A 16,125-nucleotide genomic window follows, 5' to 3' on the forward strand; every position below is an offset into this window, starting at 1 on the left:
CTTATCAGATAATTCATGCTGCTCAAACCACACTCAGCATGAATCAGTTTCCCTCATTATAGACATCTTTCTTTTTATATGGCATAGTAGAGAAAACTGATACAGGAATGGGGACACTTATCATTTAGGGATGGGGGGCATTTCCACACTCTGCTTTATTAAAAGATCTTTTCTTTCCCAAAATGAGGAATAGGCTTGTCCATCTAGCCTCGGTGGAGGAAGTAGTTGGGTTGAAAGTACCTTGATGTGAAGAAGCTAGTGGAGTTTTTTTCAAGTTACAGTGTGAAAAATAGATGTCTGCAATTAGATTTTATGGAAGCTCCATCCAGTAAACAACTGAACCCTGTGTAGTTTTGGCATAGAATATTTAACAAGGGGATCTACCAATCCAAAAAATAGGAGTATAGCAAGGTAGTGGTGAATTTACTATAAAGTTAAAATATAACTCTTTATTAATAATTCCTTAAAAGACCACCATGGTCAAAACCGACAAACAGACAACAAACAACACTTAAAAGTCAATCAGTAACTCGAATTGATTATCAAAACCAGGCTTCACAGAATTAGAAGCAATCTCAATTCAATATAACACAATCAGAATTTCTTATTACCTTATCAAGCAAAGAAATGTGAAATTCAATGTGTGCCACAGTCACAATTCTTGTGTATATACAAACAGTCAAGACAAATAATCTGTGAAAAATGCCTATGTGTAAAAAGGAACAATCTCACCAGGATAAATGTTCAGTGGTTCACAACTTCCCGGTCTTTGAGATGGCTCCAAAATGTTCCTAGTAGTCCAGAGGTGGGGGGATGATATTCATAAAATCCCCATACACTTAGAAACCCACCACTAAGAATCCCAGACCATTTTACCGTATCCCCATAGTCTCCCAAAGCGTTTCATTTCTCAAATCATCAGGGGAGGGAAGAAAAGTATAGGGGGAAGTTCTCCTTAAAAAAGATGAACTTCCTTCATGTAGAATGTTATATTGCACAAAGAGCGCAAATAATTCCATGACAAGACACTTTTTATTGCAGCTTTCTTAAAAATAGATTAGTTTATTTAAAGGTTTCCCAACATAGAGGGATAATATTTGACAAAATTTTAGACTTTTCAGAGCTAATCACCAACTGGACTCGTGTAGCACTCATATTTGTTTCTGTCTCCTACCAGATGTAGGTAGCCTATTTAGCTCTCTTCCTCAAAGCTATTATTGCATCTTCTAACCACCGGACTTCAATACAGTAGTATCCTGTTTGCAACTAAAGCAGCTCTCTTAATGAGGACTCCAGCATTATTCACTACAGCTTCCTAACCACTAACCAAACCTTAGCACCTTAGCCCTACATCTATCCCTATCTCTTTAGGAAACTACTCTCTAGTTCTCTTCTGTAGTACAGTATTTCTCTATTCTCCATCAGAGGGTGAAGTAAATCACAGCCAATCACTTTTTGCTCCAAAACATGTTGCATGTGCTATGATCAGATGAGACAAAGATTGAGGTATTTGGCATTAACTCAACTCGCCGAGTTTAGAGGAAGAGGAATGCTGCCTATGACCCAAAGAACTCTGTCCCCACTGTCAAGCATGGGTCATGACTGGGTCTTCCAGCAAGACAATGACCCAAAATATACAGCCAAGGCAACAAAGGAGTGGCTCAAAAATAAGTACATTAAGGTCATAGAGTGGCCTAGCAAGTTTCCAGACCTTAATCACATAAAAAACTTATGGAGGGAGTTGAAACTCCGAGTTGCCAAGCAACAGCCTCAGAATCTTAATGATTTAGACATGATCTGCAAAGAGGAGTGGACCAAAATTTCTCATGACGTGCACAAACCTCATCATCAACTACAAAAAATGTGTGACTGCTCTGATGGCCAACAAGGTTTTTTCAACCAAGTATTAATTCTTGCCTGCCAGAGGGATCAAACACTTATTTCTCACTACAAAATGCAAATAAATTTATATAATTTATACAATGTGATTTTCTGGATTTTATTTTTGATATTCTATCTCTCAATGTTATAATTAACCTACCCTTAAAATTATAGAATGTTCATGTCTTTGTCAGTGAGCAAACTTACAAAATCAGCAAGGAATTAAATACTTATTTCCACCACTGTATATATATATACAGTACCATGCCAATGTTTTAGGCAGGTATGGGCACAAAGTAAGAATGAGTTCAAAAACAGATTTTTTTATATTTTATTTTTATTAATAAAATGCAAAGTGAATGAACAAACAAGACATCTAAATCAAATCAATAATTGACATGATCAACCTTTGCCTTCATATAACCACAACTCTAGTGTGTATAAAGCTAGTGCAAATCCTTCAATCTATGTCTCTTCATGTTATCCCAAACAAAATTGATACTGAGATCAGGGCTCTGTGGGAGCCACATCATCACTTCCAGTACTCATTGTTCAACTGTATACTGAAGATAGTACTTTTTGACATAGGCTGCATGTTGGTGCTTGTTGTGGAGATGCAGTATGAATTTGGAGCCAATCAGATACTTCGCTGATTGTATTGCATGTTGGATAAATATCTTGCTCAGCATTGAGGATACTAGTAATATTTAACAAATTCCTTACTCCATTTGCTGAAATGCAGCCCCAAACTTGCAAGTAGCCTCTACCATACATTACGGTTGCCTGCAGACACTCATTATTTTATCGCTCTCAAGCCCTTTGGAGAACAGTCAATTACTTTTTTCACGCATATTTAAGTTGCTTGTGTGATGGGGAATGTGACAGAGCAGGAAGAGACACTAGGCCGATAAACAATCCAACAAGATTTATTGGAACAGGGAACTGGGACAGCACAAATGAAGGTAATGCTACAGCATCCATAATGAGTCCACAATGAGTAAACAATGAGTCTGCACAATGAGTCAACAATGAGTCCACACAATGAGTCTACTATGAGTCCACACAAAGAGATCAGATCCAGGGGCGCCACCTGGTAATCCGATGCCAGGAAAATAAAGAAATAGTCTTTGGATGAGTTCAATGGATCCAGCAGATGAGGGACACAACACAGTCCCACATGGCAGCTTCTAACAATGCGCACGGTCACTGGGATCTTGCCTCAGCATAAGATCCAGCCCTTCTCAGGTCACCACCAATAACAGTCCTTAGATTCAGTCCTCAAATCCAGCAGGGTTATGACATATCACATTTCTATGTGGCAAATTATCTCCAATCTCCATACTTGGCACAGGACCTGGCCGCAGCTGCAGATCCTTGCTCTTCCAAGCACACAGCATCAACTAACTAAACATGTTGTTAATTGTCCTACCTTTCTTGGCATCAGCCCCCTTGAATATAGCTTCAAAGATTAAGAATGTTCCAGAAATCCTGTCTGCAGTCTGTCTACAAGTTTGTGCATTGGAGATGCCCCCTGCAGAGAGGAACAAAGAAAATTGTTCCCCCACCAGATACAGGACAAGGAATGCTAATGTAAGCCTGATTACAGTATTGTCCATGTGTACAGGCTGGGGTGACTCTCTGTTACAGCTTGGCCTTAAGGTACCGTCACACTCAGCGACGCTGCAGCGATATAGACAATGATCCGATCGCTGCAGCGTCGCTGTTTAGGTCACTGTAGAGATGTCAAACACATCAGCTCCACAACGATGCAGGAGTGATCCTGTGACGTAGCGGTGACTCACTTATCATTCTCACAGGTTGTTAGCTCCATGTTTAACATTGCTGACATCGTTGCTTTTGCTGTCAAACACGACGATACATGCCGATCTGATGACCAAATAATGTTCTGGACTTTAAGCTCCGACCAGCGATATCACAGCGGGATCCAGATTGCTGCTGCGTGTCAAACACAACGAGATCGCTATCCAGGAATCGCTATCCAGGATGCTGCAACGTCACGGATCGTTGTCGTTCTCGTTGTAAAGTTGTTTAGTGTGAAGGTACCTTTATTTTCATGTGGAAGATATACCGTAGCTTCTATACATTACATGTATACCAACTTAAGTGAAATGGCCACATTGTGAATGTGCTTTAATTCATTTATTCTGGTTCATTTCTTTGGTTTCACTTCTGGAAAGACTTCTGCGAACAGTAGATGTAGGTGGGTGTTGCTGGGTCCCACTGGATGTTGCAAATTCTGATCTCATGGCTCTCCTGGACATTTTCCTCTTTCGAAGGGAAGCAAGTATTTTGTGTTTTTCACCTGCTGCACTAAGGTTCCTTTGCTGACTGCTGCATCTATAGTTCTCAATGATTCCCATTTCTTGTTGTACCCAAAGCTGAGAATTAAAGTGAGATACTTATCAACTATGCTATACATTCACAGAGGCATCTTATTTACTGCAAATTTATTCTGCAGCAGGACATTGACTTTGAACATAGAGCCAATATCATTAAGGACTATCTTCAGTGCAAAGAAGAACAAGGAGCCATAGGAATGATGATATGGCTCTTACATACATCTTATCTCTACATCATTGAGTCTGTCTAGTCAGAAAGATTTATAAAAGTTTAAATTCACAGAAAATCTGTGGTTAGTTGTCCAAAATGTTTGGAACAACATCCCTGTCAAGTTCCTTTTAGATTTCTATTTTGTTCATTCAATTTGCATTTTCATGAAGTGCTATTCTTAAATTATTAAATTGTTTAAGCATGAAAATAAGCAAGTTTGCATTTGACTTGCTTTTTATATCTGTGTTGTCACTCTACTGCAATGAAAGCTTTTAGTTTTCATAGTGCGCAGCTTGTTTCTTTGGAACTGAGTGTTCTGTAGTTACATTTCTGGAGAGAAGTTAATTGTTAACATATCTGTCAGCTTTCTCCAGCCCATATATTTCTATACAGCAACTAACTGTTCACCACCCTCACCCTCTCAGCTCCTGACAACATCTCATCAGTCCTGTAAAATCACAATTACCATCTCCCTAGCAACCTATACCGTTCCTCCTCACCCCTCTCCTTCTTTCGCTGGCACCCAGCAACACTTCTCTCACTGTCATTAGCTGTGCTTTTGTTCAAATGTACTGTTATATCAATATACAAATATTGTGATAACAGTGTAGACTCAGAAAAAAAAACACTGACAGCTGAATGTGTTAAAGTAGAACTTGAATTGAGCCGTTATAGTTCTACTAACAATATAGTTCTGCTACTCACCAGAACTGTCACCCAAGGAAAAGAGATTGTCCTGCCAGATACCACGAAGTAAGGAGACTGTATAGATCTGAGCTACTCAGGAGACAGCTTGAGAATAACCCTTAAGTTGATAAAAATATCCAAACATTTCTATTTTTGAAAGCATTTTAATTTTGTAACATTTTTTGCACATCTGCCTTAAACTTTCGCGCAAACTTTTAATTAGAAAATTTAAATTAATTTTACTGAATAGATCAGCCAGTTTAATGTAGGCTAAGCGAGCATTAGGATTCATATTTACATTGCATAAGTGCAATGCAATTTCTGGATCAATTCTTTTAAAATGGGTCATTTAAATTGATTTTTCATACCCAAAATGTTTCTGGCCAATTCTGCTGCTACATAAGAAACATAAATACAATGAGTGATCTTATTAGGGTCCCCTAAATGAAAAACAACTTTCAGTAATTATTATATTAGAACACACAACTAGTTTATGAGTTCATTACATCATGCACTTTATAGGAGTAGTAGACCCTAACATTGTCATCAGTGTGTGAGAATAAAAGGCATTCATCTGAAAATATTACATGCACAATTTTATATGAGCACTTATAAAAGCCTACATCAAGTAGTATTGATTGCCCTAGGTTATTGAACAGTATCATTTTGTACATTATGTACTACACATATTTAAATTGGTTTCTATTACTTATTATACTGTATTAGTTCACTTACTGCTTCTGTATTATTATTATTATTATTTTGTTTATTCATTGTGTATTGAAGGCAAACCTGTAATGATTGTAACAGAATACATGGAAAATGGCTCTTTGGACACTTTCCTAAAGGTAAGCCTCTAAATAGTTTCTTGGGTACATTATATATCTGTTATATTTTATTAATTTCTATACCTTTAATTTGCTTTATATTGTAATACATATTGTGAATACAGTTAATCCCTTATCAGGAATGAGGGCCAGGGACTTTCATGGAATGGCTATTTGATTTATGAAAAATGCAATTTTGCATATAACTCTACTGTATGTATATGTTATGATGCGTCAAAAGCCATTTCTGATGCCATTTCTTTGCTTTATAGAAATACATTACACATGGTTATGTTAATTCATTATTTAGTTATATTTACATTCTTGAATTGCTACAACATGTATAAATTATTTCTTTCAGTAAGAACTTTTAATTTGTAATAATTGTGATTTTATTTACAAGGTACAGTAAAACCTCTTTGAGACGACTTTTACTTTGCCATGAAAAATGGTCTTGTTAGTCCTTTCAAAGGCCCAATTTATATAGAGAAGAGAAAATGTAAAAACTTACACAAAAGTTCTGTTCTCACTCATGGGTGGTCTTCCAAAAAAAGGGAACTTTTACAGAATATTTTAAGCTGCTTAACTGCCATGAGCTATTAGTTAGCTAACCTTTTTGCATAGAACCCAACATGTCTATAATATTTCATGTCTTGGAATAAAAAATAGAGCCAATGTGACTAGTCAAATCACCTTTGAATTCTTTGATTGTTACAAAATTTCTTTTTTATCTATATTTGTATGCAGTGAAAAAAAATCAACTTGTTTTATTTCCAAGTCAATTTTGTAACATTTGATTGCAATGCACAAATCTCATGCGGAAAAACAATGTGTAGGGCTCAATTCCAGTATGTGGCTGGCAAGCATTGCTCGTGCTAAATTTATTGCTCTAGACATTATCCCAGATTAACCTCTCCTTAAAATCTTACAAGTCTCATGAAGGAAAACATGTTTTATTTAATATTCTTCTTAGCAGTTACTAACTATTTAGTCTTTCACAGTGGGAGATGATGAATTCTCTAGGTAATGGAGTTTATGCTTATATTTCAATTAAGGTTTAACGCAACCTTAGTATAGCATAATATAAATTGTGTAGCACTTTTGTTTCATCAATGGATTTTTTTTACATTTTGTGCTGTAATTGTTACAATGTGGCAAGTATGAAGAGCCCGTGATGTGTCTCCCAGGAAACCTTCATTAATGGCTCATACTATCACATAGCTAAAGTTCACTCTAAATATTGTATTATCGCTTGGAGGCTAATGATTGCCATTATGTGCTATTCTGCTTCTGTCTGAATTGAAGAAAATTATGAGCTCCATTATTTAGATATAACAGAATTTTGAATGCGAGATTATTATTTTTATTATTTTCTTTTTCTCTAGGTTTATAAATACTTAAGAGTAATGTATGTGCAACATTAAAACCCCACAAATTTTCAGCATGCAATCATAATCTTACATATTTTACATCATTACATTTCAATAGGGCTAGAAAATATTTATAAATGAGTCACATTAGTAGAAGTAGTAGATGTGTCACTTTGTGACTCCACACTCTTTTTTTCCTTGTAGAGTGTGGTCTGACATATTTTTCAAAGTACTTTTTCCATATGGTAAAATTTTAAATTTGTGCCTCTCTATTGAATAATAATATACAAATGTATGCCATACAACTTCAAAGGTTTGGCAAAAAATATATGCATGCTAGGCTTTCATAATAGTATGGTCTGCAGCAAACAGTAAAAAAGAAAAACTTTCAGTCCAGTGCAAAATTAATTAAGCTTAATGTTAAAAGATATAAAAAATATATATATCTTTGACTTATTGCATGTGATCATAAAATGGCATTTATAGACAACTATGAGTTGTGTTTGGAATGCATTTTTATATATTTTTAGGAAATATTATTTTACAAAACTTCTAGCAAAAACTTGCATAATTAGCCTAACTAAATGTACGCTTGATATGGATGTTGTTTATGAATATATTAAAATTTTCCTTAATTTTTCCTACAGAAAAACGATGGCCAGTTCACTGTCATTCAGCTAGTGGGTATGCTGAGGGGCATTGCTTCTGGAATGAAGTATCTTTCAGACATGGGCTATGTACACAGAGACCTTGCGGCAAGGAACATACTCATTAACAGCAATCTGGTCTGCAAAGTTTCAGACTTTGGTCTGTCCCGGGTTTTAGAAGATGATCCTGAAGCCGCATATACTACAAGAGTAAGCTAGCTAATACTTAATACAATATATGATACATTTAAAAAAGCCCTACTGCTAGACCATTTTTCTGCCTTGCAAGGCGGTATTGTGCAATGTTTAATACAATGGGTTAAAGCAGTCCTAATTCCAACTTAGGGTACTGTCTCACAGTGGCACTTTTGTAGCTACGACGGTACGATCCGTGACGTTCCAGCGATATCCATACGATATCGCTGTGTCTGACACGCAGCAGCGATCAGGGACCCTGCTGAGAATCGTACGTCGTAGCAGATCGTTTGGAACTTTCTTTCGTCGCTGGATCTCCCGCTGTCATCGTTGGATCGGTGTGTGTGACACCGATCCAACGATGCGTTCGCTTGTAACCAGGGTAAACATCGGGTTACTAAGCGCATGGCCGCACTTAGTAACCCGATGTTTACCCTGGTTACCATCGTAAAAGTAAAAAAAAAAAAACAGTACATACTCACATTCCGGTGTCCGTCAGGTCCCTTGGAGTCTGCTTCCCGCTCTAACTGACTGCCGGCCGGAAAGTAAGAGCAGAGCACAGCGGTGACGTCACCGCTGTGATCTGCTTTCACTTTACGGCCGGGAGTCAGTCAGTGTGGGAAGCAGACTGCAAGGGACCTGACGGACACCGGAATGTGAGTATGTACTGTTTGTTTTTTTTTACTTTTACGATGGTAACCAGGGTAAACATCGGGTTACTAAGTGCGGCCCTGCGCTTAGTAACCCGATGTTTACCCTGGTTACCCGGGGCCTTCGGCATCGTTGGTCGCTGGAGAGCGGTCTGTGTGACAGCTCTCCAGCGACCACACAACGACTTTCCAACGATCACGGTCAGGTTGTATCGCTGGTCGTGATCGTTGGAAAGTTGCAGAGTGTGACAGTACCCTTAGAAGTTTCTGGAATTCAGGCAAAGTCAAGTGAGAACAGAGAAATACACAGGCTTGTGATTTCTAGCAATCTCCAGGGTTTGGGCTGGTGTCCTTTTAATTTTTACCCTTCATGAATATAAGTGTTTTTTACATAAATTTTAGGTGGCTCATAGATAATAGCAAATAACAGAATTTATAGCTGCATAATAAGTTAAAAACACTCACTGTGTTCACCCAGCTTTTTCATACACCTCAACATTTCTTTGTTCTAAACAGTTCTCTTGAGCGCTAAAACACCCAGTGAGATTTGGCAGATCTGACCATATTAACCTCTTCCTTTCACTAACAAAAATTTGCAACCATTGCAAAACAATGAACATTCCGATTGTAGCTTGAAAAGACTGTCAGTCAAGGATTCTAGTAGATATCTCGTAAGCTTTGTGTTCTGTGTAACATACTCTGTAATAAAATGTTCCTCACAGAGGATAAAATTAATCCCTGGCGCTACTTTACCACTATTGATTGTATTAAACACTGCATTAAACATTCCCTGCTATGAAAGTAGTCATTTTGATATTACATTGCCTGCCACGTGATTTATTGACTAGAACATGTAATTTGCATATTCATTACAGAAAGCACGAGAGAAGAGGACTAGATAGCTCTGATATGAACACATTACAATATATAGCTATGTCCGATATACCAATAATATTTACTGTAGTAGAATTAATAAATTCACTAATATATTTTTAAAAAGCTACTTGCCAATCCTTTTTCATTCAACATCACTAAACAAATTTGTCATTTCAACAAATCACCACTTGTAAATTAAAGGGAACCCGTCACCCCCAAAGGCGTTTTTAACTAAAAGAGCCACCTTGTGCAGCAATAATGCTGCATTCTGTCAAGGTGGCTCTTTTATTTCTGGTCCCTGCCAACGCTGCAATAATCGCTTTTATAATTTGTCCCTGATACCTTGAAATAGACCTGGGGGCATGTATATTCCCCTGGACAGAAATCCCTCCCAGCCATCACTCAGGGCCTCTGCGCGCTGGGTGCCGCCTCATCTTCCTTCATTAGCGTCCCCAGCGCCTGCGCTATAAGTTTTTTTTCAGGCATGAGCAGTTGCGCCCTGAGTGATGGCTGGGAGGGATTTCTGTCCAGGGGAAAAGACATGCCCCCAGGTCTATTTCAAGGTATCAGGGACAAATTATAAAAGCAATTATTGTAGTGTTTGCAGGGACCCGAACTAAAAGAGCCACCTTGACAGAATGCAGCATTAGTGCTGCACAAGGTGGCTCTTTTAGTTAAAAAAGCCTTTGGGGGTGACAGGTTCCCTTTAAGTGATTTCTCTTTTAATAGTAATATTTTGAGTGACTATATATATATATATATATATATATATATATATATATATATATATACAGTATATATACATATATATATATATATATATATATATATATATGTATATATTAACAAAACCAGAGAACATCTTGAAAACATGGGAATTTAAACGCTAAGTTGTGCCAAAAAAAACCAAAGCCACAAGCAAAAGGGCAACCAACTCCATATCTAGATCAGAAGAGGAGGACACAGGAGTGTGTAGGTTAAAAGGCAATAAATATTTTATTTCACATGCTAAATATCAATACATGGTGTATACAAATTCATACAAAAACGATTGCATAAGGATAGTTGAAAGAGAGCGGACATTCACCGGTGTAAATAGTCAGTTCAACCAGTACACATAATGGCAGTGAGCTGCTATAGTCTATAAATGTAGTCACCAAAAAGAGTCAGGTGTACAGGCAGCGCTTACCAGTAAATAGGACAATAACACACTGGGTAGGATCCAGAAGAAAAGATCCCTGACTCGCGTTTCGCTTCTTGTGAATAGCTTTCTCAAGTGGAAGTGAATATCAGTGTTACAAGGACTTTCAAATATGACTGGACAGCATACATGTGATTTAATCACATGCTCAGCCACAGCCAGTAAAATCGGCACTCCCGGCGCATGCACATGCGGAACACCAGGTGCCACAGCGGGAGACGGCGACAAGCATCACCGCACGTGAGCGGAGAGGGAAACTCCCCAGTCACGTGCGGGAGGCAGAAAAGATGCCACCCCCGACTCAGAGCAAGGGGACCACATGCCGCATGCTCATGGCCGATCATATATAACAGGGTGAGGCCAAGGTAAAGAAACCCCAGTAGCATGGTGTAGACCAGTGCATGATGGGTGTCAATACCAAAACAGAAATAAATGCACAAAACTATATAAACATTTGCATATCCATAACAAATGTAATCCTAATCTATGGAGTCTTTTTCAGCCCAAAAGGGTAAATCCCAAATGCATGATCGGTGGCCATATAGATTCTTATGTTAGAATGTGCAGTCCAGCCACAGACTCCATGTATTAGGATTATATTTGTTACGGATATGCAAATGTTTATATAGTGTTGTGTGTTTTTTTCTGTTTTGGTATTGTGTATTAACATGACACCCATCATGCACTGGTCTACACCATGCTACTGGTGTTTCTTTACCTTGGCCTCACCCTATTATATCTGATCGGCCCTGCGCATGAGGCATGAGGCATGTGGTCCCCTCGCTCTGCGCTGGGGGCAGCGTCTTCTCTGCCTCCCGCATGTGACTGGGGCTTCTCCCTCCCCTCTCACGTGCAGTGAAGCTTGACGCTGTCTCCCGACTTGGAACCTGGTGTTCTGTGCGCGCATGCACCGCGAGTGCCGATCTCACTGGCTGTGGCTGAGCATGTGATTAAATCACATGTATGCTGTCCAATCGTATTTGAAGGTCCTTGTAACGCTGATATTCACTTCCCCTTGAGAAAGCTATTCACAAGAAGCAAAATGCGCTTCGGGGGTCTTTCCTTCTGGATACTACCCGGTGTGTTATTGTCCTTTTTATTGGTAAGCGCTGCCTGTATACCTGACTCTTTTTGGTGACTACATTTATAGACTATAGCAGCTCACTGCCATTATGTGTACTGGTTGAACTGACTATATACACCGGTGAATGTCCGCTCTCTTTCAACTATCCTTATGCACTTTAATCGTTTTTGTATGAATTGGTATACACCATGTATTGATATTTAGTATGTGAAATAAAATATTTATTACTTTACTATATATATATATATATATATATATACTGTATATATATATATATATATATATATATATATATATATATATACAGTACAGACCAAAAGTTTGGACACACCTTCTCATTTAAAGATTTTTCTGTATTTTCATGACTATGAAAATTGTACATTCACACTGAAGGCATCAAAACTATGAATAAACACATGTTGAATTATATACTTAACAAAAAAGTGTGAAACAACTGAAATTATGTCTTATGTTCTAGGTTCTTCAAAATAGCCACCTTTTGCTTTGCACACTCTTGGCATTCTCTTGATGAGCCTCAAGAGGAAGTTACCGGGAATGGTTTTCACTTCACAGGTGTGGTTTAATAAGTGGGATTTTGTAAAAAAAAAAAAAAAACAAGTGGCCATCATTACTTTAAGAAATGAAGGTCAGTCAGTCCGAAAAATTGGGAAAACTTTGAAAGTGTCCCCAAGTGCAGTGGCAAAAACCATCCAGCGCTACAAAGAAACTGGCTCACATGAGGACCGCTCCAGGAAAGGAAGACCAAGAGTCATCTCTGCTTCTGAGGATAAGTTTATCCAAGTCACCAGCCTCAGAAATCGCAGGTTAACAGCAGCTCAGATTAGAGACCAGGTCAATGCCACACTGAGTTCTAGCAGCAGACACATCTCTACAACAACTGTTAAGAGGAGACTTTGTGCAGCAGGCCTTCATGGTAAAATAGCTGCTAGGAAACCACTGCTAAGGACAGGCAACAAGCAGAAGAGACTTGTTTGGGCTAAAGAACACAAGGAATGGACATTAGACCAGTGGAAATCTGGGCTTTTGTCTGATGAGTCCAAATTTGAGATCTTTGGTTCCAACCACCGTGTCTTTGTGCGACACAGAAAAGGTGAACGGATGGACTCTACATGCCTGGTTCCCACCGTGAACCATGGAGGAGGTGTGATGGTGTGGGGGTGCTTTGCTGGTGACACTGTTGGGGATTTATTCAAAATTGAAGGCATACTGAACCAGCATGGCTACCACAGCATCTTGCAGCGGCATGCTATTCTATCCGGTTTGCGTTTAGTTGGACCATCATTTATTTTCAACAGGACAATAACCCCAAACACACCTCCAGGCTGTGTAAGGGCTATTTGACCAAGAAGGAGAGTGATGGGGTGCTACACCAGATGACCTGGCCTCCACAGTCACCAGACCTGAACCCAATTGAGATGGTTTGGGGTGAGCTGGACCGCAGAGTGAAGGCAAAAGGGCCAACAAGTGCTAAGCATCTCTGGGAACTCCTTCAAGATTGCTGGAAGATGACATCCAGTGACTACCTCATGAAGCTCATCAAGAGAATGCCAAGAGTGTGCAAAGCAGTCATCAAAGCAAAAGGTGGCTACTTTGAAGAACCTAGAATATAAGACATAATTTCAGTTGTTTCACACTTTTTTGTTAAGTATATATTTCCACATGTGTTAATTCATAGTTTTGATGCCTTTTCATAGTCATGGAAATGCGGAAAAATCTTTAAATGAGATGGTGTGTGCAAACTTTTTGTCTGTACTGTACAGTATATATAATGAAAGCATTAATATTACCTTACAAATCCTCTGTCACACCCGTTACAGCATCCTAGTCCATCACTAATCTTTATTCTTTTAGTTCCGGTGATGCTGTATTAGAATGATATATGAGTAACCAGGACTCTCTGCTGTGGTCAGTGATTGGCTGCAGTGATCACAAGTGGTGTCAACGTGCTGTCACAGGATCCATTTTATATCATACAGATGGGTATGGCAGCCACTAAAATGCCAGATTAAAGTAGATTACTAAACTGCATTTTCCGTACTAGAGTAATTTATTTTCTACCACTCTTAATAATACAGTACTCATTTTACTGTCGAATAATAGTATCTACCAGTATTATGAACCATGTCATGCTCCATTCCATATGGGAAATCCAATAGTTTATGATGTGAAGTGTGTTTTTTTAGCAATTCTCTTATGTGGTTACACTTCTTTCAGTTTCTTTGTCAAGTTTTACTACTTTTATATTGCAGCAAAGGACATTTCCCTAACCCTTTACATCTGTACACCAGACCTTGTGTATTTCATTATTTGGCTTAGTATTGAGCTAGTACACTTGACACATTGCACATTTGCTGCCAGTATTGGGCTTCCAGAGGTCAGATTTGATCTTCCCATCCAGGACATGTATTATGCTTGACATTCAGGACCATACCCTGTTCTTCTGATACTATTGTACTTTTTATTACTTTCATGCAGGACTATAATAACTGTTCAGGAAGGAAGATTACAACACTGCTCTTGAAATATCTGTAAATGGAGTTCAATTCATTGTTTAGAAATACATCATGTGACTCATGACTTTTATTTTTCTCCAGAGACAAAATCATTACCAGTTGTTGGAAGTGAACATTTTATTTTCTGCATTACGCTGTCTGAGTCTCGATGATATGTGCGTTCATGGTTGTGAGACTTGTTTCACCTTATTTGCTTCATCTCATTTATCACTTTTTGAACAGAAAGGGCATTCACATTAGCACTTAACCATATGATATGATGTTCATAGGGAGGAAAAATACCAATTCGATGGACTGCCCCTGAAGCCATTGCTTTCCGTAAGTTCACCTCTGCTAGTGACGTGTGGAGCTATGGAATTGTGATGTGGGAAGTCATGTCTTACGGAGAGAGACCTTACTGGGAAATGACAAATCAAGATGTAAGTAGTAAAACAAGTAATCCTCAAATTCTTTGTTTTTAGGTTTATACAAAAAATAGTAAAATGTTTTATAAATTGTTTATGAGAAATAACATATTATGTAGCATATAAACAATGTTTAGGTCTGTAAAAATCTTTTGACTTATTATGTGGTTCATTAAAATTCAATTTGGGTTTAGTGTTTCTGATAGCAGCAATAGCTTTGTTAACCATGTGGTCAACAATATTAAGACCTCTGAAGAAATAACATCAACAAGTACACAGTATGCTGAAATGTTTTTCTGCTATTTTTCTAAAAGGTCAAATTCTACCCTGTACCTCTATCCCATGCAAGTCCAACATTTGCAAATCCCCAAACGCTAAAAGTATTGCTACCAATATGTTTATGCCAAGCCACTTCAGATTCCCTAGCAGAACGAAAGACTTTTGGATCCTATCAAATGGTCTACAACATACTTGAAAAACAGTAATGGAGAGAGAAGACTGAGTCAGTGATATTCGTGTAAATGACTTTAGAATGATGGCCTTAGCATGAGTCAATGAATCACCAAGAGAGATATTTAATATGCAAATTGCCTCTTCAGAGAAAAAGTGGACTTGAACTCTATTCCGCCACCTGTTGGAAGCAGCTATCCTACAAGTCACAATGAACCCTTTAACGAATCTTGTAATATGACTTAGGATAAAAGCCAAGTCAGTATCTCAATTTGCAGACACGGTGTTTTATCCTAAGTCATATTACAAGACTCGTTAAAGGGTTCATTGTGACTTGTAGGATAGCTGCTTCCAACAGGTGGCGGAATAGAGTTCAAGTCCACTTTTTCTCTGAAGAGGCAATTTGCATAGTGAATTTCCCAGAGGAGCATTGCATGGCGAATAAGCCACCTTACCTTGACAAGCCAGAGCTGGTATGTCACTCTCCACAAGGAGAAACCTTACCCTTAAGGTACCTTCACACTGAACAACTTAACAACGATAACGATAGCGATCCGTGACGTTGCAGCGTCCTGGATAGCGATATCGTTTTGTTTGACACGCAGCAGCGATCAGGATTCTGCTGTGACATCGTTGGTCGGAGCTAGAAGGCCAGCACCTTATTTCGTCGCTGGCTCACCCGCTGACATCGCTGAGTCGGCGTGTGTGATGCCAATTCAGCGATGTCTTCACTGGTAACCAGGGTAAA

The 16,125-nt window shown here is 38.5% G+C and overlaps 1 protein-coding gene across 6 annotated transcripts in view; it reads left to right on the plus strand.

Annotated features, from left to right (window-relative positions):
* Positions 1 to 16,125, plus strand: part of EPHA5 (EPH receptor A5) — a 604,949-nt gene that overhangs the window by 533,049 nt on the left and 55,775 nt on the right. For all 6 annotated transcript variants that reach the window (XM_077275159.1, XM_077275141.1, XM_077275149.1 and 3 more), the window contains 3 exons: positions 5,926 to 5,987; positions 7,984 to 8,193; positions 14,793 to 14,942. In XM_077275159.1, coding sequence (XP_077131274.1) covers positions 5,926 to 5,987; positions 7,984 to 8,193; positions 14,793 to 14,942 — 422 coding nt within the window. The remainder of the gene's footprint in view (positions 1 to 5,925; positions 5,988 to 7,983; positions 8,194 to 14,792; positions 14,943 to 16,125) is intronic.

The sequence above is a fragment of the Ranitomeya variabilis genome, chromosome 1, assembly GCF_051348905.1.
Source record: "Ranitomeya variabilis isolate aRanVar5 chromosome 1, aRanVar5.hap1, whole genome shotgun sequence".
Taxonomy (NCBI): Eukaryota; Metazoa; Chordata; class Amphibia; order Anura; family Dendrobatidae; genus Ranitomeya; species Ranitomeya variabilis.